General features: G+C 42.5%; 1 protein-coding gene across 7 annotated transcripts in view; it reads left to right on the top strand.

The window, feature by feature from the left end:
* nalcn (sodium leak channel, non-selective) overlaps positions 1-25,562 on the top strand; it is a 279,305-nt gene extending 253,743 nt beyond the window's left edge. For all 7 annotated transcript variants that reach the window (XM_034286758.1, XM_034286757.1, XM_020055017.3 and 4 more), the window contains 16 exons: positions 19-139; positions 401-499; positions 1,460-1,553; positions 6,429-6,535; positions 7,083-7,157; positions 7,340-7,459; positions 7,584-7,652; positions 8,961-9,109; positions 9,468-9,561; positions 9,964-10,096; positions 11,286-11,401; positions 11,934-12,091; positions 13,161-13,311; positions 13,880-14,026; positions 14,652-14,763; positions 23,823-25,562. In XM_034286758.1, coding sequence (XP_034142649.1) covers positions 19-139; positions 401-499; positions 1,460-1,553; positions 6,429-6,535; positions 7,083-7,157; positions 7,340-7,459; positions 7,584-7,652; positions 8,961-9,109; positions 9,468-9,561; positions 9,964-10,096; positions 11,286-11,401; positions 11,934-12,091; positions 13,161-13,311; positions 13,880-14,026; positions 14,652-14,763; positions 23,823-23,965 — 1,888 coding nt within the window. In that variant the 3' untranslated portion in view covers positions 23,966-25,562. The remainder of the gene's footprint in view (positions 1-18; positions 140-400; positions 500-1,459; positions 1,554-6,428; positions 6,536-7,082; positions 7,158-7,339; positions 7,460-7,583; positions 7,653-8,960; positions 9,110-9,467; positions 9,562-9,963; positions 10,097-11,285; positions 11,402-11,933; positions 12,092-13,160; positions 13,312-13,879; positions 14,027-14,651; positions 14,764-23,822) is intronic.
* The last annotated feature ends 282 nt before the right edge of the window (positions 25,563-25,844 follow it).

Genomic DNA, 25,844 nt, shown 5'->3' with positions numbered 1-25,844 from the left:
TTTCTTTTCTTTTTGCAGGGCTAATCCTCGCAACTTTAATTTTGACAATGTAGGTAATGCCATGCTGGCTCTGTTTGAGGTGCTTTCACTGAAAGGATGGGTGGAGGTCCGTGATGTCATCATTCACCGTGTGGGAACGGTACACACATTTACTGTATTTTTCCTCAATCCCCCCCTCTGTCAATCTTTCTCTCAGTTTCGCTCTCCGTCTTTTTTCCCTTTCTCTCAATCTGTGTCTCGTTCTCTCTCCTCTTTTCTTTCACACTCTCTCTTTCTCTCCATGTCCCTGTCTCTTTCGCTCTTTCTCTGTCTCTCTCTCAACTTGCACTATCTTGATAACATCAATAGTGATTTATACATAGCACTCTTAATATCACAACACACATCTGTCTCCCTGCAGATCCATGGTATCTACATCCACGTCTTTGTCTTTCTGGGCTGTATGATTGGACTCACTCTGTTTGTCGGCGTGGTCATTGCTAACTTCAATGAAAACAAGGTGTGAGATCCAAAGCAATTTAAGTTAACACTTTATTTTGAGAGTCTCGAAAGTAACCCTAACCCTTTCCTCAACCTTTTTTCTGATCCTTACCCTAAACCTTTAGCAAGCATTTGCTTATCAGCAGATTGTTTGTAAAGTTTCTTAATAGTAATTCTATCTATAGAACATCTACAGATGGAAGTTAGGACTCTCAACATAAAATGTAACCTAATTTGATAATCACAATCATTATTTATGGTTTTATTTCATTTCACGTTTACTTGACTACATTAGGTTATTCACTTGTGAATCTTATTTGCAATGATTACCTGGCGAAGTCATACACATTTTAGAAGTAGAACACACCACAGCAAAACACACACAACCAAAAACCCACAGTATATAAACATTTTAATTATATTACACAATAAACAACAAGTTTGTTTATGTTTTTGAAGTAATGGGGTGCTCATTGAAACCAAAAGTATTTTTTTAACATTACTTTACCTGGTAAGTAAGCTAAGAACACATTTGTATTTACCGCAATGACTGCAACTGTCTTGCACGGAAACAGAAAAAAATTCCCCTTCAATTTGGAGATTGCAACTAGCTACTTTTAATTTACTGGCACAAAGCTCTTCACCACTAGCCTCCCAAACCACTCTACCAAATTGAGCTGGCAAGGTGAAAAGGCTATTTATCTGTTCCTGAGCAAGGCAGTCAACCTAATTGCTACCAGATCTTTGAAATGACAGTGCGTTGTCATACTTCCCCGTTTTTTTTAAACGTAACAATATTTGTTTTAAGATAACTCTCTAAGTTAAATATTTTTTTATTCCAACACAATAGGTACAAATAAATACAGTGGCATAATGTAGCTGGACACTACACCTCTCTGACAGTTATCAGTGTTTCTGATTCATAACACCTTTTTTATCACTGTCATCTGTAAGTTTGACCAGTGTCTGTATTGTACAGGGAACCGCTCTGCTCACAGTAGACCAGAGGAGATGGGAGGACCTAAAGAGTCGACTGAAAATCGCCCAGCCACTCCACCTGCCTCCCCGACCAGGTGTGTGTCTGTGTGTATGCTTTTTGACCCTGTTACTCGTTGCTTTCAAATGTTTTGTCATTTAGCGGACGCTCTAATAAAGAATGAATCCCAGAACTCATCCACTTAATAAAGCCCACTCAATAAAACCCAGAACTCATCCACTTAATAAAGCTCAGAACCTATCCACTAACTGATGCCTAGAACTCATCCACTAAACTCAATTACTTTGTGATAAGAGTTCAGCTCAGAGACTATTACATTATGCAGAGTTAAGTACAGTTTTTGTCCATGCAAACAATTATTTCACCAGTTTATTAATATCCAGTCGCTCTATGGCCTTGTCTTGTCACGTCAACTCCCAAAATGTAAGGAGAATTAAAGATTGTGGCAACATCTCCTTTGGCATACAGTACCTTCCAAGCCATTGGTAAACATGTTTGAGGTCACTCACTCTCACCTGACAACCTCAGTTAGTTTTGCAGGTGCCTAAGCTGGAAAATCCCATTTGAGGATGCTACCCTACTCCCCAGGCAATACTGGCATCACCCATGGGGCATTTAGGGCACATGTCAACTAGCAAGACTGTAAAAGTGGTGAAGTGGAAGGTCTGTCCTGTCCTTGAGCTAGACTCTTCGTCCTAAGTGCTCCTGTAAGTTTCTCTGAGATAAGTGCGTCTTCTGACCAAAAATGACAAATGCAAGGTTCAGACTGTGGTGGTCAGCTTTGTGCTGGGGACCGCTGCACCATAGTGTGAGATTCGGGCTACAATAATAATAATCATTTACAATAATTGTAGTGTCTTCCACTGATCTAATGCAGCATCTCTATTGTGAACTCAACTCTTCGCTTAGATCACATTGTATACATTTTCCAAACCTCAGCATGTGAATACACTGCTTGTACACTGCAGAGGTGTATTTCTGAAAGAGAGAAAAAAAGTCAAACAATGCATTTTAAGGAGAAGTGCATGACAGGCAGCGCAGGGAATAGGCACCACATGGCCAGCTAGCACATTCAGTCCCGGAGCAAAGAGAAAATCAATGGCTCCGTCTTAGTCAGCAGCTGTACTGGGTAGAACAGTGTTAATCTCCACGCAGATCCACATCAAAAAGTCAGTTGCTCTGGCCTGATTCACTTACTCACGATGTTTGGTCCATGCCAGCATTACGTAGTAAACCAGTAGAGTCTTGTGTGGTCATGGCCCATACGGAAAAGACATGTATTTCAACTATATTTTTGAATACATTTGGAAAATATATTTCCGAACACATTTGGAAAATATATGTCAAAATGTTTGAAATAGGCCGCTTAAATATATTTCTGAAAACTGTATTTATTGCATTTCTAAATATATCGGACAATTGGTGGTTCAAACTTGCGACCTTATGTTCCACAGGCAGGAGCGCTAACCACTACTCCAAACAGGATTAGATGTTAGGAGAGGCAAGTTTTGATATTACCAAGTTTAACTTAATACGTTAGACTATATTTGTGACTAAGATGAAATGTATTTTGGTAATGAACACATCTATAAAATGTGTTTCAGCACCTAAATGTGATATAATCAATACGTCGGTAATTACATTTCATCTTTTTACTTTCACAGGACCTGAAAAATGCATTTTGTAATGTATTTTCTATAATACATTACAATTGTAATGAGAGTATTGTTGACAGTGAAATACATTTGGACAAAACTGAAATGTATTTATAAATTTTCAAATACATTTCAGAATAATAGCTGAAATGTATTTTGAATCAAGTTAAATGTATTTATACATTTTTAAATACATTTCATAATAAAAGGTGAAATACATTTTGATACCAGAAATGTATTTTGAGTAAAGATAAATGTATGTATACATTTTTAAATACATTTCAGAATAAAAGGTGAAATACATTTTGATACCTGAAATGTATTTAGAATCAAGTTAAATGTATTCAGCATACATTCTACATCCATTTTACATTGCAAAAATATACTTATTTTCCATGTTTTTTTTTTCGATTTCCTCCCCTCCATTCAGAAGTAAACAAATTGTTGAACTCAGCATTGCAGCAGAGAGGCAGTTGTTTGATTGTGCCATTAAAACACATTGGTTGATTGAGATTCCGGCTTATTGTGTGGCTTGGGGATGGGCAAGTGCAATACTGCTTTGTTGTTGATGTTTGAGGCTGAGGTGGGAGCTGGGATTAAGGTTAGCGTTTAGGCAGAGATGTTGTATAGGGCTGGAACTGAGCTTGTGTTGGCTACCACCAAAGCAGGGGCTAGTTTTTTTTTACTGCTTCCAGGTCATAAAGCTAGGTCTGGGGCTGTGCTAGTGTTTCCTGGGGGCTGGGGCAAAGGTAGTGTTGGCTGGGGTATAAGCAATGATCAAGCTAGCTTAGTTCTATGTCCAGAAACATAGAACTGTATTAATTTACAGCAAGCTCTCTTTCTTTATTTTTAGTGCACATTTTTCAAGGCCTTTTAGATTTGTTTCTTTCAGATAGCTAAGAAAAAGTTGTGGATTGGAAATGTTTCTACTCCGTTATGCCTTGAATTACATTTTTACATTAATGTTGGTTTCCAAGGAGGGAGGTGTGTACTTCTGGAGAAAAAGTTTAGTATTATTGCTAGCTGTAAAGTTTGATAAATTGCTACTCATAGAGTGGGAAGAACAAGTATTTGATACACTGCCGATTTTGCAGGTTTTCCTACTTACAAAGCATGAGGTCTGTAATTTATATTATAGGTACAGTTCAACTGTGAGTGATGAAATCTGAAAAAAAATCCAAAAAAATCACATTGTATGATTTTTAAGTAATTAATTTGCCTTTTATTGCATGACATAAGTATTTGATCACCTACCAACCAGTAAGAATTCTGGCTCTCACAGACCTGTTTGTTTTTCTTTAAGAAGCCCTCCTGTTCTCCACTCATTACCTGTATTACATGCACCTGTTTGAACTCGTTACCTGTATAAAAGACACCTGTCCACACACTCAATCAAACAGACTCCAACCTCTCCACAATGGCCAAGACCAGAGAGCTGTGTAAGGACATCAGGGATAAAATTGTAGACCTGCACAAGGCTGGGATGGGCTCCAGGACAATAGGCAAGCAGCTTGGTGAGAAGGCAACAACTGATGCGCAATTATTAGAAAATGGAAGAAGTTCAAGATGACGGTCAATCTCCCTCGGTCTGGGGCTCCATGCAAGATCTCACCACGTGGGGCATCAGTGATCATGAGGAAGGTGAGGTATCAGCCCAGAACTACACGGCAGGACCTGGTCAATGACCTGAAGAGAGCTGGGACCACAGTCTCAAAGAACCATTAGTAACACACTACGCCGTCATGGATTCAAATCCTGCAGCGCATGCAAAGTCCCCTGCTCAAGCCAGCACATGTCCAGGCCCGTCTGAACTTTGCCAATGACCATCTAGATGATCCAGAGGAGGAATGGGAGAAGGTAATGTGGTCTAATGAGACAAAAATTTAGCTTTTTGGTCTAAACTCCACTCGCCGTGTTTGGAGGAAGAAGAAGGATGAGCTCAACCCCATCTGATCTGGAGAAGGTCTGTATGGAGGAGTGGGCCAAAATCCCTGCTGCAGTGTGTGCAAACCTGGTCAAGAACTACAGGAAACCTATGATCTCTGTAATTGCAAACAAAGGTTTCTGTACCAAATATTAAGTTCTGCTTTTCTGATGTATCAAATACTTATGTCATGCAATAAAATGCAAATTAATTACTTAAAAATCATACAATGAGATTTTTCTGGATTTTTGTTTTAGATTCCGTCACTCACAGTTGAAGAGTACCTATGATAAAAAGTACAGATTTCTACATGCTTTGTAAGTGGGAAAACCTGCAAAATCCTTCTCCCCACTGTATGTTTTTTCCTTACTGGATAAAAGTCCTTAGGTACGGAGAGCATTTCCGACACGCTGACTCATTCATATAGAAATACTGACCCCTGTGTGTGTGGTGGCGGGTGTCCCATATATTAAGTTAGTTAGTGGAACATAGCACTTGCAACGCCCGGGTTCTTGGTTTCATTCCTATGGGGCGCCAGGAAAACAAAGTATAAAAATGTATGCACTTATTACTCCAAGTCACTCTTGATAAAAGCCCCTACCAAATTACTAAAATGTAAAAATAAATAAATGTAGGTAACACTTTATTTTGAGTGCCCTACTGACTCAGTGATATTTTTAACTATCTACTAAGCCAAACTTTTACACTAATCTTAGCCTTGATCCTAACCTTAACCCTTATCCTTGAATGTCTTGTAAACCCAACTCTAAGCCTAACCTTAGCAGGAAGTTGCTTAACAATTTTTTTTTTAATGTTTGTTGATCATATTACTATTTATTTAACATCTACATATGGAAATTGGGTATCTCAAAATAAAGTGTAACCAAAATGTGTTACTGCAACTGTACAGCCATAACAACTTCATTGTCCAACTTAGTCATACGTAGACAATCAATCAATCAGTTAAATAACTGGTGGTACTTGCAGACTGGATTCGGAAACACTTCTTCACATTCACCAGGGACATTTCAGGAGATGTGCAGGTGAAGATTAGGAACTGTGCTCTCCAAAACTTGCTACACCAATCCACAGTGCATGCTAAACTAGGAATTTTGCAAAAACACTTTCCTTCAAGGATTAGGTGAAAAATACCAACCAAAACGCTAACAACATTTGCATAAGTACTAGCAATTTTATATTTGCTATTAGCTGATAATGCTAACACATTGAGAACATTTACTTTCCTTTTACCTGTCGAGCTCTTTCACATCAGTCCAAAGAAGGAAACTAGGAGAGGAAGCCAGTTTTGGTTAGGCTTATATCTGGTTGGATCTGGTACTGTATGCTTTTAAGCATCTCTCTTCTCTGACAGAGAACGCCGGGTTCCGTGCAAAGATGTATGACATCACTCAGCACCCTTTCTTCAAACGGGGAATTGCTGTGCTGGTCTTGGCTCAGTCAGTGCTGCTATCTGTCAAGGTAAGGTGTTTTATACATACATTAATTATGAAGCTATAAACTGGTGATACACCATGCAAGTGTTTTATAATGCACACACCACAAACCTCATCTTATCACAGAATTGACACTACACCTGCTCGAAGAATCAACATGACCTCATGACGTTCTCATCACTAAAAAGAGTGTTTTGAGAAACACTATAAAACTCTTAATTTTATTGACATAAAAAATGTTTTTTAGGAACACTTTGAAAGGGCCTGTTGTAATGGTACTCTTGTAATGGTTCTCGTAGGAAATATAACTTATATTGGCTTCTCCAGTGTCAATTTATAGAAACCCTAAAAGATCCTTGCGGAACATTTACTTCTTAGAGTGTATCTATAAAAACAGGGTTGCAATCAATTTATATTGAAGTCAGTCCATACAGGAAGTAAACTCAATTTCAAAACCAATAAAAAGACATGCATCCCTGTCTTCATTTGATGCTATGATCAGTTTAAATTAAAAGGGGAGAAGGTGTTTGTTTGTACTGAACATCAGCTTGTATATGAATTCTGTGTTTCAGTGGGATGTAGATGAAGCAGTTACAATGCCTCTTGCCACCATGTCGGTGGTCTTCACCATCATCTTTGTGTTAGAGGTAAGAATCTGGGCTGATCTCCAAGGGAGATTTGAGAGGTATTGATCCCAAGGCAGAATTGTCCTGTCTTACAAATGTGCTTTGAAGTACTTCTGCTACAAGACAGACATACAAGTGAATGGGTGGGCAGGTGGATGAATGAATGGGGTGGACTCATTTGCTCAATATTGATGTGTTACCAGGTAACCATGAAGTTCATAGCTATGTCCCCGGCGGGTTACTGGCAGAGCAGACGGAACCGCTATGATTTACTGGTGACAATACTGGGGGTCATATGGATAGTCCTACATTTTGCTCTACTGGTAAGGACCTTAATTCATACAAACACACATATCATACAAATGGAACTAGACCGTTTGCTAACAGTGGAATAACATGCTAGCCACTAATAATATACAGTTACAACATTGTTCTTTCCACTTATAGAATGCGTATACCTACATGATGGGCACCTGTGTCATCGTGTTCAGGTTCTTCACCATCTGTGGGAAGCATGTGAGTATACTAAAAAGGCCTAGGGCTGGACGACACTAGGCCCCATTCACAGCAAAAAGAATATGTTGTTATTGAGAATTGAGCGCTTCAGCTTTCACCAAATTAGGTTAAATGGCTTAAAATTATATACTAAGTATAGTTTTCAGTATAATACCAATACATAGGCATACTTACTTTTGTAACTTTTTGTAAAAAGTTAACTGCCATTTCTAAGCTATTCTCTCAAAGTGCTGCTGGAATGTAAGCCAAAGGTTTGACAAATGTAATTAGTTGACGTGATGACTTGTCCTTGGTCTTGTCTCGTCATGCTGCTTGAAGTATTGGAGAATTCTTTAACATCCTCATCCCCCTTATGATATACAGTACATCTTGTCATAAGTCAACTTTTTTTTGTAAATCTCATCTTCATCCGCTTATCCGAATCGGGACGTGGGGACAGCAGCTCCAGCAGGGGACCCCAAACTTCCCTTTCCCGAGCCACATTTCCAAGCTCTGACTGGGGGATCCTGAAGCGTTCCCAGGCCAGTGTCGAAATATAATTTCTCCACCTGGTCCTGGGCCTACCCCGAGGTCTCCTCCCAGCTGGAAGTGCCTGGAACACCTCCCTAGGGAGACGTCCTGGGGGCATCCTTACCACATGCCCGAACCACCTCAACTGGCTCCTTTCGACGCAAAGGAGCAGCGGCTCTACTCAGAGTTCCTCACGAATGACTGAGCTTCTCACCCTATCCCTAAGGGAGAAGCCAGCCACCCTTCTGAGAAAACCCATTTCAGCCGCTTGTACTCGCCTTCATGACCATAGGTGAGGGTAGGAACGAAAATCGACCGGAATATCGAGAGCTTTGCCTTCCGGCTCAGCTCTCTTTTCGTCACAACGGTGCGGTAAAGCGAATGCAATACCGCCCCTGCTGCTCCGATTCTCCGGCCAATCCCCGGCTCCATTGTCCCCTCACTCGCGAACAAGACCCTGAGATACTTGAACTCCTTTACTTGGGGTAATGCCTCTTTCCCTACACTGATTGTTTAATTTTATTCTTAAAATGCATCACATTCTTGCTTTGTTGTGGTACCAAAGGGAAAATGTTGGACCTCTATGGCACGATTCATCACTTCACCACATTTTCTCAACATAGGATTGCACCTGTGTTTCAGTTTGGTGTGACCAACTGGCATACATTCTGATGGAGAAAGGCCAATCCTTAGACAATGATCTCTATTGCTAATTTACCTAAGACCTTCCTTATCAAAGACTGCTTGTGTTTTGTGTGTGTGTGTGTCTATGCGTGTGTGCGTGCCGCACGTTTGTAGGTGACTTTGAAGATGCTGCTGCTGACAGTCGTCGTTAGTATGTATAAAAGCTTCTTCATCATTGTGGGAATGTTCCTCCTCCTACTCTGCTACGCCTTTGCGGGCGTCGTCTTATTCGGAACTGTCAAATACGGAGAGAACATCAACAGGTCAGAAGTCAACCAGTTTTCCCTTTTCTCTAACTCTCAGACACATTCCTTTTCCTCCACTGTCTTTTTTTGGCTTCACTAGCCTCATTTTTTACATTTTAGTTATGTAGCGGAGCAGGGGCAATTTGATTTAACTGTCTGGCTCAATGACAGAACGGCAGATTTTCCACCTTTCCGCCTTAGATCTAGCAACCTTTTGGGAAACTTTATTAGATTGTGTGACTTCTGGTGGTGTCACAGCCACCTGAAGTGGCGGAATAATTAGTCACACCCACTACAGCCCCACTGATTACTTAAAGTGTGTGTCATGTGTATTATTCTTTTTTTTTCATACATTTCAAATGTTTTTCAACAACAGGCATGCTAACTTCTCCACGGCGGGCAAGGCCATTACTGTTCTGTTCCGTATTGTCACAGGGGAAGACTGGAACAAGATCATGCATGACTGCATGGTAAGAACTAGTACATTTTCCTCTTTTGCATGTACACTTGTCAGTTGGGGATTCAAGTAGAGATTCATTAAACGGAAAGCTGAGTGTAATATTGCCTGTTATGTACAAAGTGCAAGGCCTCAACCAAGTTTCTCGACAACAATCTAAAAAAGGGACATACTCTTTTCTTTCATGTAAGCGAACAAATGTTCACAACACTTCATGTCCAGTGTACATTCCGCTGAAATGCATATGTTAATATATATAATGCTGTTTGTTTAAAGTGACAAGTGCAAGCATTTTGGTAAGGTGCGTTAGATAATGAAATCCATGCAATTGTATGGTCTTGCTATCTGAGGGTCAGGTTGTTGTGCGGTGCCTAATGGATTGAGGTCGTCGTGTTCGGGATGTACCCCTCTCCAGGTGCAGCCTCCCTTCTGTACACCTGACAAGCATCGCTACTGGGAGACGGACTGTGGCAACTATGCCGGAGCACTCATCTATTTCTGCTCATTCTATGTCATCATTGCTTACATCATGCTCAACCTTCTCGTGGGTAAGTGTGTGTGTGTGTGTGTGTTTGTGTGTGTGTGACAAATCACGCAAATGACAATTTCCTGTATAATCACTCAGGCCCATATTTCATTTCCTGCTGTGTGGGGTGTGAAGCATATAAAACACAATAAGTCGTGTCACCTCTGGCCAGGACACATTAACTCTGTTATTGTACACCTCATCATCAGGACAGTCATCAAATCTCACCATGCAGAAATCATTAACCGCCTCCCTTGTCTGGGTCTCACTACCTAGCAGGAAGGGCTGTGCAGGGAGTGAGACAAATGGGGTGGATTAAGAAAAGGAGGGAGAAATAATGAGAGCGAGAAGAAGAAAATGACACCGCAATTTTTTTTATTTCAGGCGGTTGACATTAACTCTCCCCCCTACAAGCACTGCAATGTTAGCAAGAGAAAATGAAATAAAAATGGATACATCACAATTTAGAGCCACCTTGTCAATTTTGAAGGCAGTAAAGACAATGGTTACAAGATATAGCAAATTATTTTGGCACGAGAGGTTGATGTTCTGACATGCTGCTTGGATGTACATTACTGTTCCTAGATTTGGGGTCACTTAGAAATGTCCTTGTTTTCCATGAAAGCATACATGAAATTAGTTTGAATCGGAAATAAAGCAACATCAATAGGAAATATAGCATGGAATAGTCTTCATTTCTCAAGAATAGACTGACGAGTTTCAGGAGAAAGTTATTTGTTTCTGGCCATTTTGAGCCTGTAAATCAAACCCACCATTGCAGATGCTCCAGATATTCAACTAGTCTAAAGGCCAGTTTTATTGCTTCTTTAATCAGCACAAAAGTTTTCAGCTGTGCTAACATAATTGCAAAAGGGTTTTCAAATTATCTATTAGCATTGAAAAATTATACAATTGGATTAGCAAACACAAAGTGCCATTGGAAAACAGGCCTGATTTTTGCTGATCATGGGCCTTTGTACGCCTGTGTAGATATTCAATTAAAATCTGTCATTTCCAGCTACTATAGTAATTTACAACATTAACAATGTCTACACTGTATATTTGATCAATTTGATGTAATTATATATTTTTTAATGTTGCTTTTCTTTCGAAAACAATGACTTCTAAGTTACCCCAATGTTTTGAACACTAGTGTATGAGTACGCTACAAGTGTTCAGACACCCGTGGTAACCCCAGATATGTCTCCCAGCCATCATCGTGGAAAACTTCTCTCTGTTCTACTCCACTGAGGAGGACCAGCTACTGAGCTACAACGACCTCCGACACTTCCAAATCATATGGAACAATGTGGACGACAAGAGAGAGGTGAGATGAGAGAGAAGAGGTGTAGAGAGACAGGCAAAAGTGGGATGATGGAGTGGGGTTGAAAAGTGACAGAGAACCTTCTAGATCTGTCTGGAACATGGTGGATGACAAGTGAGATGGGAGGATTAGAGGTGGGTTGCTTATATTTTCATTAAATTTGTGTTTTTGTGCATATCCCAACTCCCCCTTAGACACTCTTGCATAGTCAGGTCACAGCCTGAGTCAGACGTCCAATAACCATCCTGGAGGAAATAGGATTATGGGCCTTGCTCAAAGGCAAAGCCACATATGATTCACCTTATCGGCTCAGGGTTTGGAACTAACAACATTTTGGTTATAGGCCAAACAATCTAACCACTAGGCTACCTACCACCCTATTATAGGAAGTGTAGATGGAGAAATGTATGGAGAAAACAACTTATGAAGGGGAACAAATCGTGTCAGGTTACGGTTGGAAATGGATGAGAGCCGAAGGGAAGGACAGAGATGCTAGAAATGTAGCGTGAACTTTAACTTCTATATCCGCTCTCAGGGAGTAATCCCCACATCGCGGGTGAAGTTCCTGCTTCGCCTGCTGAGGGGCAGACTGGAGGTGGACCTGGACAAGGACAAGCTGCTGTTCAAACACATGTGCTACGAGATGGAGAGACTACACAATGGAGGGGATGTCACCTTCCACGACGTTCTCAGGTGACGACCGCACACATGCACAAAACTTAACAGACGTTCGGTGCTGTGCTGAGATTGCAATACTACAAAACAAATGTAAACTAACTCTACTCAGGCCTTCATAAAGATAGCCTAGCATCAGTAAATGCCATATTCCAGCTCAGGCTTAGTTTTGTAATTTTATTTATACTTTATTTCAACAGGAAAAACAGACCTGGATCTCTTTTTCAGCTGTGACCTGTGTAAACATTTCGACATGTACAGATTTAGGCACACAGACAAAATATTGAAAAAAATTTTTTTTCAAAACATACAAAACAAAGACATACAATTCAACAAAAACACAGACAACATCATTAATCCACCAGAGTGCATACTCTGGTGGATATTACCCATCTGGCTATTATCTGTTGCATTAAACATTTTTCGTATTATATTGTCTTACGAAAGTTGTAGTGTGCTTGATTTCACATTCATTCATTAACACCAAAATATTCTGAATCGAAAGTCATGAAAACTAAATATTTGAGAGAGAGCTTTAGAATGACTTTTTTGTTCCTGAACTCACGGTCAGCAATTACATTCAGGTTACGTAGACTCATTTGGCTGTGACTGAGCCTGACAGTTCTCAATGACGCATTGCTACATAAATGTACCTGCCCAAAAAGGTGAACTACTTCACTTGACTCACTTGACTGAAGTCGCAGAGTTGTCTAAAGTTAGCTCACTATCACTTCAAACCTCTTTATAGTATAGGCTTAATATAGGTTAAAACATACGAACAGACACTCCAGCATCCACAATGTGCTCACAAACATACTAACACACACACACACACACTTAATCCTTTGCTGGTTTATTATTTGATAAAAGTTGTAGTTATGTTGCTTTACAAGTGAAACTGTACTTTGAAATGCAATTGTATTGCAATTTTTAAAACATTGTGTTATTCTTATTTTCATACCTTTAGTGAAATGTTTTCATTATTTTGCGTTAAATATAAGCCCACAAAAATGCTGCATAATAGACTTACAAGACTCCTTATCTTTCTCACATTCTTTCTTCCCCCTCTCTCACTGTGTCACTTCAGTATGTTGTCGTACCGCTCGGTGGACATCAGGAAATCTCTACAACTAGAGGAGTTACTGGCTAGAGAGCAGCTGGAGTACACCATAGAAGAAGAAGTGGCCAAGCAGACCATACGCATGTGGCTCAAGAAGTGCCTCAAGCGCATCCGTGCCGTAAGAGACCTATTCCATTGAGTATACACACTTTTCATAACATCCGTTTTTATTTAGGTTATTCTGCCACCACTGCTTTATGGTAGTTGTGTGTGCAGTTTTGGGCTCGTGGCAAATATAGCCCTTAGCATTTAGGCCAAAAAGTTTAATTTTGATCTCATCAGACAATAAAATCTTCATTACTAAAAATTTAACTTCTAAAGACAATACATTGCACCTCAGCTCACCTAAATCAGGAGGTGAATTATTTTCAGAGCCACTATACAGTATGTACATTTTTGTTTTGTGAGCACTCACTTTCCCTCTGTTTGACTTACAGGAACAGCAGCAGTCAGTAGTTTTGTGGTTTATGAGGACTCACTGTTCATCTTGTACTTTGTGTTGTGAGGACCCACTGTTTAGTGTTGTATGGTGTTCTGTTTGGACTCACTCACCCATGGTTCTCAAGAAAACAGCAGCAGTTGTGCTTGGAAACACTTGTCAGTAGTTTTGTGGTTTGTTAGGACCAACTGTTCGGCCCTGTATGGTTTTCTGTAAGGACACATTCACCATGTTTCTCCCCTTGCAGAAACAGCAGCAGTCGTGCAGCATCATTCACAGTCTGAGAGAGAGCCAACAGCAGGAGCTCAGTCGCTTCCTCAACCCCCCCAGCATACAGACCACCCTGCCTAGCGATGACATCCATGCTAACCAGGACCATCCAACACAGCCAGAGGTACAGGACACACACACCAATAGGTTAATTCAAAAACCAGTTGGAATAAATCTGTAGGCGGTAAAGAAAATTCACTCCAGACAAGGCCACCTTCTTCCATTGCTCTGTGGTCCAGTTCTGATGCTCACATGCCCATTGTAGGCACTATCGGTACAGGGGTCAGCATGGGCACCGTAACTGGTCTGCGGCTCTGCAGTCCCATACACAACAAACTGCGATGCACTGTGTGTAACTTTTTCATCAGTTTGAGCTAGAGTATCTGTTGGATCGGACCACACAGACCAGCCTTGTGCATCAGTGAGCCTTGGCCGCCCATGACACTGTCGCCAGTTCACCGCTTTTCCTTCCTTGGACCACTTTTGATAGGTACTGACCACTGCAGACTGGAACACCCCACAAGGGCTGCAGTTTTGAAGATGCTCTGAGCCAGTCATCTATCCATCACAATTTGGCCCTTGTGAAAGTCAACTTTCAGGACAGCGTTCACATGCTGCCTAATATATCCCACCCATTGACAGGTGCCATGATAGCTAGATTATCAGTGTTATTCACTTCACTTGTCAGTGGCCACAATCTTATGGCTGATCATTGTATATCTTTTTTTGTTCTCCTATCCACCCTGTAGCTGAGTGGTCTCCAACAGTTGCTGAGCCCTACTCTGTCTGACCGTGGTGGATACCGACAGGACTCCTCAGAACGCCCTCAGAGGAAACTTGGACAGTGGAGACTACCTGCAGGTCAGTACCGTGGACGCAGGGGTCTGCGGATATGCGTGTGCATGCATGTGTGCACGTCGGTAACAGACATTACTGGTTTCGTACATGCGCTTCCGATTCCATAAAAGTGCTTGAATTTTAATGTGGTATTTTAAATTAGCTGTTTGGTGTTTCACAAGAACATTGAAAAGGCATCAATGCAAATTCTTGGAGCTACAGAGTCCCAATGACATGTAAAAAGTGCTTTTACCAGTTTTTTCTACAGTTCATTTTATAGTGTCCTTTAAACAGATTCCTTTCTTGTGAGGGCTGGGTATAGGCACTGATCTCCTAAATGTTATTCATAAGGTTACATTTTGATTTAATTGGGATTTAATGATAATTACAATAACAATATTGCTTATAAGAGAGATTCTCAGAGAATGAAGGCTATGAATTTTAAAGGGAACCATCTAGCTTGTATAACATGGTAGATTACTGAAGATTAATGTTAGAAATGGACGACCAGGCCCAAAAAATTATATTTGTGAATGTGAAACAAAAAGCAGTTGGACGCAGAAGCTGAGCAGAAGGACAGTATAAAATAGAAAATGCATAGATAAAATAGATTTCTGGATTTTAAGAATGTATTTCAGATCGTCCAAACAAGAATCCAATTAATCAGGATTTCATTTTTTTTTTTTTTTTACAATTTCTCATACCCTGTCTCAACGACCAGATTATGAAAAATGCTGGAATTGCAAATAAACTTCTTGAAAGTGACTCGACTTTGTTAATGTGAGTTGGTCCACTTTGGTAATTACTGTCATAATAACTTGCTGATTAAATTATCTTTGGTGAGAGCCAAATTATTGCTTTTGCCTGACGTGAACAGAAGGAATTACTGGGAAGGTCACTGGAGGAATCCAGACAGCCCTGAGTGACATAAAAAAAATTTTTAAGTATAAAGAACACCCGGAAAACAAATTAGCCTTTGACATAAAACATAAATAAATTACTAGGATGGCCCCCTAAACTCTAGGTATGTATCCTATCCTTCAAATCTAAGGGAGGCATTTTTGTTTAGTTTCATGCCAACGTACACTGTATGGCCAGAAGTATGTGGACACCCGACCATCACACCCATATGAGTTGTTGGACATCCCATTCCAAACCCATGTGCATTAATATGGAGTTGGCCTGCTCTTTCCAACTATAACAGCTGCTAATCTTCTGGGAAGCCTTTCCACAATACTTTGGAGTTTCTCTGTAGGGATTTTTGCTCATATAGCCAGAAGAGCGTTTTTTAAGGTCAGGTCGACGAGAAGGCCTGGCTCGCAATTGCCGTTCCATTTGGGTTGAGGTCAGGGCTCTGTGCAGGCCACTTGAGTTCCTCCATACCAACCTCCTCAAACCATGTCTTTATGGCCACTGTATTTAATTGTCTAAAATGTTGTTGTATCCTGTAGCATTGATATGACCCTTCACTGGAGCTAAGGGGCCTAGACCAAACCCTGAAACAGAGCCCCAGGCCAACTCCCTCCTGCACCAAACTTCACTGTAGGCACATTTGGGCAGGTAGTGTTCTTCTGGCATCTGGCACACTCAGATTCTTCTATCACACTGCCAGATAGTGAGGCGTGATTCATCACTCCAGAGAACGTTTCCATTACTCTAGAGTCCAGTGGAAGCGTGCTTCACACATCTACAGCTGCCGCTTGGTATTGCGCATTTTGATGTGAGGCTTGCGTACAGCTGCTCGGCCATGGAAATCAATTTTGTGAAGCTGCCGACACACAGTTCTTCTAATAGAACTCCCGACACACAGTGCTAATATTGCTTCCAGAAGCAGTTTAGTAATCTGTAATGGGTGATGCAACAGATGATAGGCAATATTTATGCGCTTCAGCACTCGCCGGCCCCGCTCTGTGAGTTTGTGTAGTCAACCACTTTGTGGCTGGGCTTGTGTGGATCCTAGACACTTCCATTTCACAATTATAGCACTTACAGATGACCAGGGCAGATCTAGTAGGGCAGACATTTCACAAATTGACTTGAGGCAAAGGAGGCATCCTATGACAGTGTCACGTTTAAAGTCACTGAGCTCTTCAGCACAACTCATTGTACAGTACTGCCAATGTTTGTTTATGGAGATATCATGGTGCTGTGCTGGATTTTAGGTACCTGTGAACAATGCGTGTGGCTGAAACACCTGAACTCAATAATTAGTAGGGGTGTCCACATACTTTTGGACATATAGTGTAATTAAAACTTCTGAAATCTTGAAGAATTTATTCCATTTATATAGTTACAGCTACGCCTAAGCGGAGCCAGCCAAGAAGCCCAAATGTTTCTTAGTGCCTGCCTGACTGACTGACTGACTAACTACCCATTGTTAAATAGCATAGTGGTTAGATATGTGGACTGTCATGTAGTCGAACAGGGTTCGATCCTCGCCACAGACAAATCAAATTAGGCATTATGATTTGTTCAGGATAGTCTAAAACTTCGCTGGCTACAAGCTTCAGTTGCTACATTATAGTAAGCCTAAAGTTAAACTGTTTATAGTTACTTTGCGATGGACAAACTGCACCAACAACTAACATATTGCTCTCGATTTTGATTTACATAGCGTCATTCACATAACGTAGTGGTTAGCTATTCAAGTTTCATTGTTTTCATTATAGGTACGGTATAGCTATTAGCTAGCCATCTACAGTACTCTATTTTAACGCGTTGAATGTTGGTTTACATGTCAGCTAATAATGTAGGGAACTAGTTTTGAGAACCGTGGAGTTTCGACTAATTGGTTTGTCAATGCTAAAGTACACAGACACCACGTCTTTACCCAGGTGTCACGTGCAACACTACCCGCTTTTTGAATAGCGTTGCGGTTAAAGACACAGTCTGTCACACAGAAAACAGTGGATCGAATCCAGCCAGGGCAACAACATTCATCCCTTCTAACCACAAGCCGGCAGAACCATGCTTGCTTGGTTCCTTTTCTTGTTTTTAAACTATTTACATTTAAAGGTAACCTAATAAAAAAAATTACACTACAATAATATACAGCTCCAGAAAAAGAAACCACTACACCTTTTTCTTTCCTTTCCAAAAACGTTGAAAAGGAAAGTTTTGAGTGAGGAACAGAAGTGTTCAATTTGCAGTGGTCTTTTAATTTTAACCCTTCTGTTCCTCACTCAAAGCCTTCCATTTTTGACTTTTTTGTAAAAGAAAAGAAAAGGTGCAGTGGTCTCATATTTTTTTCCAGAGCTGTATTTTGCAATCATTTTTCATCAAAAATCTGCAGAAAAGTTATTTCATAATGCAGAAAGAGTTTCAATAGCTGGTGTTGGCCCCTGAAATAACTTAATGCAGAAATTTCTTAGAACTGTATCGTTCTTTTAAAAAGTCAGGGTGGAATGTTTTCCCACTCCTCTTTAAAATACTGCTTCAAATGCTTCATGTTTTAGGGCTTTTTTACATGCGCAGCCCTGAGGGAGCAATGCAAACCCAAATAATAATGCCAGCACCTCCATGCTTTACGGTTGGTTTGTGGTTCTTCTTTTCGAAAGTAGTGTTTTGTTTTCACAAAACATGGCATCTGGCATTGCGGCATCTGAAGTACATTCTTCCAAAAGTTTTGGTCTTTACCCAGAGTTGTCTGGCAAACATCAGTCGTCTCTTGATATTCTTTTTTGAAATCAGAGGCTTCTTCTTTCCTAGCCCTCCATGTAGGCCATTTTTGCTATTAGTCTCTTTCTGGGAGTTGCAGACTCATACACATCAACATTTATTGCTGCAAGAGAGGACTTCGATTAGCATGTTTCGGTCAGCTCTTGGGCAGAATTTGTTAGGACGACCAGTCTGATCTACATTGCCAGTTGTCTGGATTTGTCTCCATTTGTAGATGATCCATCGGACAGTGGAATTACGTATTTTGAATTGCTTCCTTTGTAAATCTTCCCAGACTCATGGTTTAATAGGCCTAGGATGGGTTTTTTGGTCTTGGCATGTGTTACCACACACCCATGTGGTTGAGACCAAACCAGACCAAGTATTGCATTTTTATGAAAGGCAAGATCCTCTCAAATTACTCTATGAGGACTTTCTAATCTTTGCACATACACTCACCTAAAGGATTATTAGGAACACCTGTTCAATTTCTCATTAATGCAATTATCTAATCAACCAATCACATGGCAGTTGCTTCAATGCATTTAGGGGTGTGGTCCTGGTCAAGACAATCTCCTGAACTCCAAACTGAATGTCAGAATGGGAAAGAAAGGTGATTTAAGCAATTTTGAGCGTGGCATGGTTATTGGTGCCAGACGGGCCGGTCCTGGTCAAGACAATTTCCTGAACTCCAAACTGAATGTCAGAATGGGAAAGAAAGGTGATTTAAGCAATTTTGAGCGTGGCATGGTTGTTGGTGCCAGATGGGCCTGTCTGAGTATTTCACAATCTGCTCAGTTACTGGGATTTTCATGCACAACCATTTCTAGGGTTTACAAAGAATGGTGTGAAAAGGGAAAAACATCCAGTATGCGGCAGTCCTGTGGGCGAAAATGCCTTGTTGATGCTAGAGGTCAGAGGAGAATGGGCCGACTGATTCAAGCTGATAGAAGAGCAACTTTGACTGAAATAACCACTAGTTACAACCAAGGTATGCAGCAAAGCATTTGTGAAGCCCCACACGCAAAACCTTGAGGCGGATGGGCTACAACAGCAGAAGACCCCACCGGGTAACACTCATCTCCACTACAAATAGGAAAAAAAGAGGCTACAATTTGCACGAGCTCACCAAAATTGGACAGTTGAAGACTGGAAGAATGTTGCCTGGTCTGATGAGTCTCGATTTCTGTTGAGACATTCAGATGGTAGAGTCAGAATTTGGCATGAACAGAATGAGAAGATGGATCCATCATGCCTTGTTACCACTGTGCAGGCTGGTGGTGGTGGTGTAATGGTGTGGGGGATGTTTTCTTGGCACACTTTAGGCCCCTTAGTGCCAATTGGGCATTGTTTAAATGCCACGGCCTACCTGAGCATTGTTTCTGACCATGTCCATCCCTTTATGACCACCATGTACCCATCCTCTGATGGCTACTTCCAGCAGGATAATGCACCATGTCACAAAGCTTGAATCATTTCAAATTGGTTTCTTGAACATGACAATGAGTTCACTGTACTGAAATGGCCCCCACAGTCACCAGATCTCAACCCAATAGAGCATCTTTGGGATGTGGTGGAACGGGAGCTTCGTGCCCTGGATGTGCATCCCACAAATCTCCATCAACTGCAAGATGCTATCCTATCAATATGGGCCAACATTTCTAAAGAATGCTTTCAGCACCTTGTTGAATCAATGCCACATAGAATTAAGGCAGTTCTGAAGGCGAAAGGGGGTCAAACACAGTATTAGTATGGTCCTTTATAATCCTTTAGGTGAGTGTATTTTGGTTCTAATTTTAGCCAATGTATGTCATGGTAAAGTTATGTCTATGTTCACATTTATTTTAATTGCATAAATCATTTCAGAGTAAAAACATTTTGTACGTGATTTGTTATATTGGGTTACCTTTTTCTGCCACCTTAACGTGGTGGCGGGGTTTGAGTACCCGAGTGGCCTTAGGAGCTATGTTGTCTGGGGCTATATGCCCCTGGTAGGGTCTCCCAAGGCAAACAGGTCTTAGGCGACGGGTCAGACTAAGAGCGGTTCAAAACCCCCTTAATGATGCGTACAATTTTGAGTTCCGTGACGTCGCCCGGTATGGCGCAGCCGGGGCCCCACCCTGGAGCCAGGCCCGGGGTTGGGGCTCGTATGCGAGCGCCTGGTGGCCGGGCCTTTCCCCATGGGGCTCGGCCGGGCGACGTAGGGCCGCCTTCCCGTGGGCTCACCACCCACGGGAGGGACCATAAGGGGCCGGTGCGAAGAGGATCGGGCGGCAGTCGAAGGCAGGGGCTTAGACAACCCGATCTCTGGACACGGAAACTAGCTCTAGGGACGTGGAACGTCACCTCGCTGGCGGGGAAGGAGCCTGAGATCGTGCTTGAGGTTGAGAGGTTCCGATTAGAGGTTGTCGGGATCACCTCTACGCACGGCTTGGGCTCTGGAACCACACTCCTTGAGAGAGGATGGACTCTTCACCACTCTGGATTTGCCCATGGTGAGAGGCGGCGGGCTGGTGTGGGTTTGCTTATAGCTCCCCAGCTCTGCCGCCATGTGCTGGAGTTTACCCCGGTGAACGAGAGGGTCGTTTCCCTGCGCCTACGGGTCGGGGATAGGTCTCTCACTGTTGTTTGTGCCTACGGGCCGAACGGCAGTGCAGAGTACCCAACCTTCTTGGAGTCTCTGGGAGGGGTGCTGGAAAGTGCTCCGACTGGAGACTCTATCGATCTACTGGGGGACTTCAACGCCCACGTGGGCAACGACAGTGACACCTGGAGGGGCATGATTGGGAGGAACAGCCCCCCTGATCTGAACCCGAGTGGTGTTCAGCTATTGGACTTCTGTGCTAGTCACAGTTTGTCCATAACGAACACCATGTTAAAGCATAAGGGTGTCCATCAGTGCACGTGGCACCAGGACACCCTAGGCCGCAGGTCGATGATCGACTTTGTTGTCGTCTCATCTGACCTGCGGCCGTATGTCTTGGGCACTCGGGTGAAGAGAGGGGCGGAGCTGTCAACTGATCACCAGCTGGTGGTGAGTTGGATCCGATGGCGGGGGAGGAATCTGGACAGACTCGGCAGGCCCAAGCGTACTGTAAGGGTCTGCTGGGAACGTCTGGCCGAGTCTCCTGTCAGAGAGATCTTTAACTCCCACCTCCGGCAGAGCTTCGACTGGATCCCGAGGGAGGCTGGAGATATTGAGTCCGAGTGGACCATGTTCTCCACCGCCATTGTCAAAGCGGCCGCTCGGAGCTGTGGCCGTAAGGTCTCCGGTGCCTGTTGAGGCGGCAATCCCCGAACCCGGTGGTGGACACTGGAAGTAAGGGATGCCATCAAGCTGAAGAAGGAGTCCTATCAGGCCTGGTTGGCTTGTGGGACTCCTGAGGCAGCTGACGGGTACCGACAGGCCAAGCGGGCTGGAGCCCGGGTGGTTGTGGAGGCAAAAACTCGGGCCTGGGAGGAGTTCGGTGAGGCCATGGAGAAGGACTATCGGCTGGCCTCGAAGAGATTCTGGCAAACCATCCGGCGCCTCAGGAGAGGGAAACAGTGCCCTACCAACGCTGTTTACAGTAGAGGTGGGCAGCTGTTGACCTCAACTGGGGATGTCGTCGGGCGGTGGAAGGAGTACTTCGAGGATCTCCTCAATCCCGCTGTCACTTCTTCCATTGAGGAAGCAGAGGATGAGGGCTCAGAGGTGGACTCGTCCATCACCCGGGCTGAAGTCATAGAGGTGGTCAAGAAACTCCTCGGTGGCAAGTTGAGTACCTCAAGTCTCTGGATGTTGTGGGGCTGTCTTGGTTGACACGCCTGTACAACATCGCGTGGCGGTCAGGGACAGTACCTCTGGGATGGCAGACCGGGGTGGTGGTGCCTCTTTTTAAGAAGGGGGACCAGAGGGTGTGTTCCAACTATAGGGGGATCACACTTCTCAGCCTCCCCGGGAAAGTCTATGCCAGGGTTCTGGAGAGGAAAATACGGCCGATAGTAGAACCTCGGATTCAGGAGGAACAGTGTGGTTTTCGTCCGGGCCGTGGAACACTGGACCAGCTCTATACCCTCTACGGGGTGTTGGAGGGTTCATGGGAGTTTGCCCAACCAATCCACATGTGGATTGTGGATGTGGAGAAGGCATTCGACTGTGTCCCTCGCGGCATCCTGTGGAGAGTGCTTCGGGAATATGGGGTCCTGGGTCCTTTGCTAAAGGTTGTCAGGTCCCTGTACGACCGAAGCAGGAGCTTGGTCTGCATTGCCGGCAGTAAGTCAGACTTGTTCCCAGTGCATGTCGGACTCCGGCAGGGCTGCCCATTATCGCCGGTTCTGTTTGTAATTTTTATGGACAGAATTTCTAGGCGCAGCCAGGGGCCGGAGGGTGTCAGGTTTGGGGATCACACAATTTCGTCTCTGCTCTTTGCGGATGATGTTGTCGTGTTGGCCCCTTCTAAAAAGGACCTTCAGCATGCACTGGGACGGTTTGCAGCCGAGTGCGAAGCGGTGGGGATGAAAATCAGTACCTCCAAATCCAAGGCCATGGTCCTCAGTCGGAAAAGGGTGGCTTGCCCACTTCAGGTTGGTGGAGAGTGCCTGCCTCAAGTGGAGGAGTTTAAGTATCTAGGGGTCTTGTTCACGAGTGAGGGAAGGATGGAACGGGAGATTGACAGACGGATCGGTGCAGCTTCTGCAGTAATGCAGTCGATGTATCGGCCTGTCGTGGTGAAGAAAGAGCTGAGCCGCAAGGCGAAACTCTCGATTTACCGGTCAATCTACGTTCCTTCCCTCACCTATGGTCATGAGCTTTGGGTCATGACCGAAAGGACAAGATCCCGGATACAGGCGGCCGAAATAAGCTTTCTCCACAGGGTGGCTGGGCGATCCCTTATAGATTGGGTGAGAAGCTTGGTCACCCGGGAGGAGCTCAGAGTAGAGCCGCTGCTTCTCCACATCGAGAGGGGTCAGCTGAGGTGGCTTGGGCATCTGTTTCGGATGCCTCCGGAACGTCTTCCTGGGAAGGTGTTCCGGTCCGGTCCCACTGGGAGGAGACCCCGGGGAAGACCTAGGACACGCTGGAGGGACTATGTCTCCCGGCTGGCCTGGGAACGCCTCTGTGTCCCCCCGGAAGAGCTAGAGGAAGTGTCTGGGGAGAGGGAAGTCTGGGCATCCCTGCTCAGACTGCTGCCCCCGCGACCCGGCCCCGGATAAGCGGAAGATGATGGATGGATGGGTTACCTTTATCAATGAATGTCTTTGGAATTGGAAAATTTGAACCAATATATTAATAATATGTAAAAAACTTTGGGGTTGTACTTACTTTTTCACATGACTATATGTGTACTTTTTATCTGTGACTGCATATCATTATTTCATGTTTCCATTTGTTTAAACTTAAAGACAACAGATACCCAAATCTCTTCTCTGTTCTATTTGGCCAGGTCGTACCAGTGTTAAGTCCATGGTGTGTAAGATGAACCCTGTGAGCGACGAAGCATCCTCGGGATCAGAGGTCAAGAAATGGTGGACGCGTCAACTGACAGTGGAGAGCGACGAGAGTGGTGACGACCTCATAGATATTTGAAGGGACAACAAGAAAAACTATGCTACGCGCACATATTGGAACGGGCCCCAGTTTGCCTACTCAGCACTTAATACATCATTTTTCTAAAACCATATCCAGTCACATTTGACTGATATGATAGAGGGTGACAGGGTGGATTTTTTTCTCTCTGGTCTGGACCTCTGAAAAAGTAATGAGCAGCCATCTTGCATTGGTTGCCATCTTGCATCGGTTGTGTGTTAGGAGCAGTGTTTTCTCAAAATTGAGGGTTTGTGAATGGAGAATATGAAAACTGGAGAATTGCTCTTAGGTTCAAGACTGTTGTGTATTTGAAAAATTGGTTTAGCTATTTGGTGATTCATAAAGACATTGAAAAGGGCTCAATGCAAAGATTTGGAACTACAGATTTTTGAGTCCCAATGAATGTTACCTTTAAATGTTCTTGTGTTTCTATGCATTGTTTTTGTGGTGTCTATTAAACAGATTTGTGTGTGGTACCCTGTCAAAACAACCTTTAATTAGCATCAATGTCCTTTGGGTTGTGAATGTCACAGTGGACAGTATATCGGAAATGCGAAATGAGTCATATAAACCAATCAAGTCTTCTGTTACATGGCTTTATGTCATCATTGTCATTTACAAATACAATCTAATAGTTATAAAATACAGTACCAAAATATATTATACACATTTATTGTATTTTGTTGTTGCAAATTTTATTATAAATGTATTGTGAAATATGATTCAAATGCTTGAAATGCATAGCCATATTTCTGTGTTATTCTCCTGTTGTCTGTTAAGTGAGCCAATATCTCTGACCATCTCCAGTTTTATTATACATTTACTGTCAATTTGCTTATAATTTCATCACTATTTATGAGTCCAGGTTTCTTGTTCTGGAGTAAAACAAGTAAAATAAAGATATTTATTACTAAAGGGTGAAAGGAAATATTTCAGAAGACAGAATGTTCTTCTAGAATAAATGCATTTGTGCGGAATAAAATATAAAAACATTTGATATATTGCTATATATTGCTAATATATACTACATTATATTATAGATCCATGATGGGTTTGTGTGAAAAATTAAATAAAGTAATTTTATCTGCAAAAATGCATTAGTGTATATAAGTAGTGTGTAAACAAAGACTTTTTGTCATATAGATATAAAGCAGGAGATAGGGATTTTAGTTCCCAAATGACTGAGATAGTTGGCGCCAGTGTAGGAATTTCATTCCATAGCCGTCGTTGCCCTTCACTCTGGCCATGATGCCCCGAAAATCATGGTAAGCCCTACTGCCACCATGGCCATTTTGCTCCTGCTACTGTAAAAATCTTGCGGTCAGCAGTTGGTTTGTTTGTAGTTTGCAACTGAGAACAACCACAAGAACGGACTACATGCAGGTTAGCTGACCTATTTAGTGCTTAACTGAAATCAAACCTCTATGTTTTGGAAGGTGCATTCATGAGCAACTGGGTGGTGGGAAAGATCCGACCTCCGAGAATACCCCTGAACGCTTTATAAAAGCTCAGAGAAATAATATTAGGTTTTGTCATCACTAGATATGGCAGCGTTTGTGGTGTAAAAAAAAAAAAAAAATAATACTTGTTCCACACATTAATAAGTCACTACATTTGTTTATTTAGGCCATAACAAGTAACATGTTAAAGGATACTTGGCGGTTTACTTTTGTGTAACTGAGGTAACATTATGCTTCTTGCTAGTTAACCTTAACTTTACTTAATTGTCAATACAGTTGCCTCTTTGGTGTGGAAATCTGAATGCTCTCAACTAAAACTCCTGAAATTAAGTTTAAAAAAGTGAATAATGTATGGTTTTGTCATGCATGGTTTTTTTGTTCTTATCAGCAATTCAAGTTGTTTGTTTGTAACCTCCAAA

The sequence above is a fragment of the Esox lucius genome, chromosome 16 (genome assembly GCF_011004845.1).
Source record: "Esox lucius isolate fEsoLuc1 chromosome 16, fEsoLuc1.pri, whole genome shotgun sequence".
NCBI lineage: Eukaryota > Metazoa > Chordata > Actinopteri > Esociformes > Esocidae > Esox > Esox lucius.
This window is presented reverse-complemented; position numbering and strand designations above follow the sequence as displayed.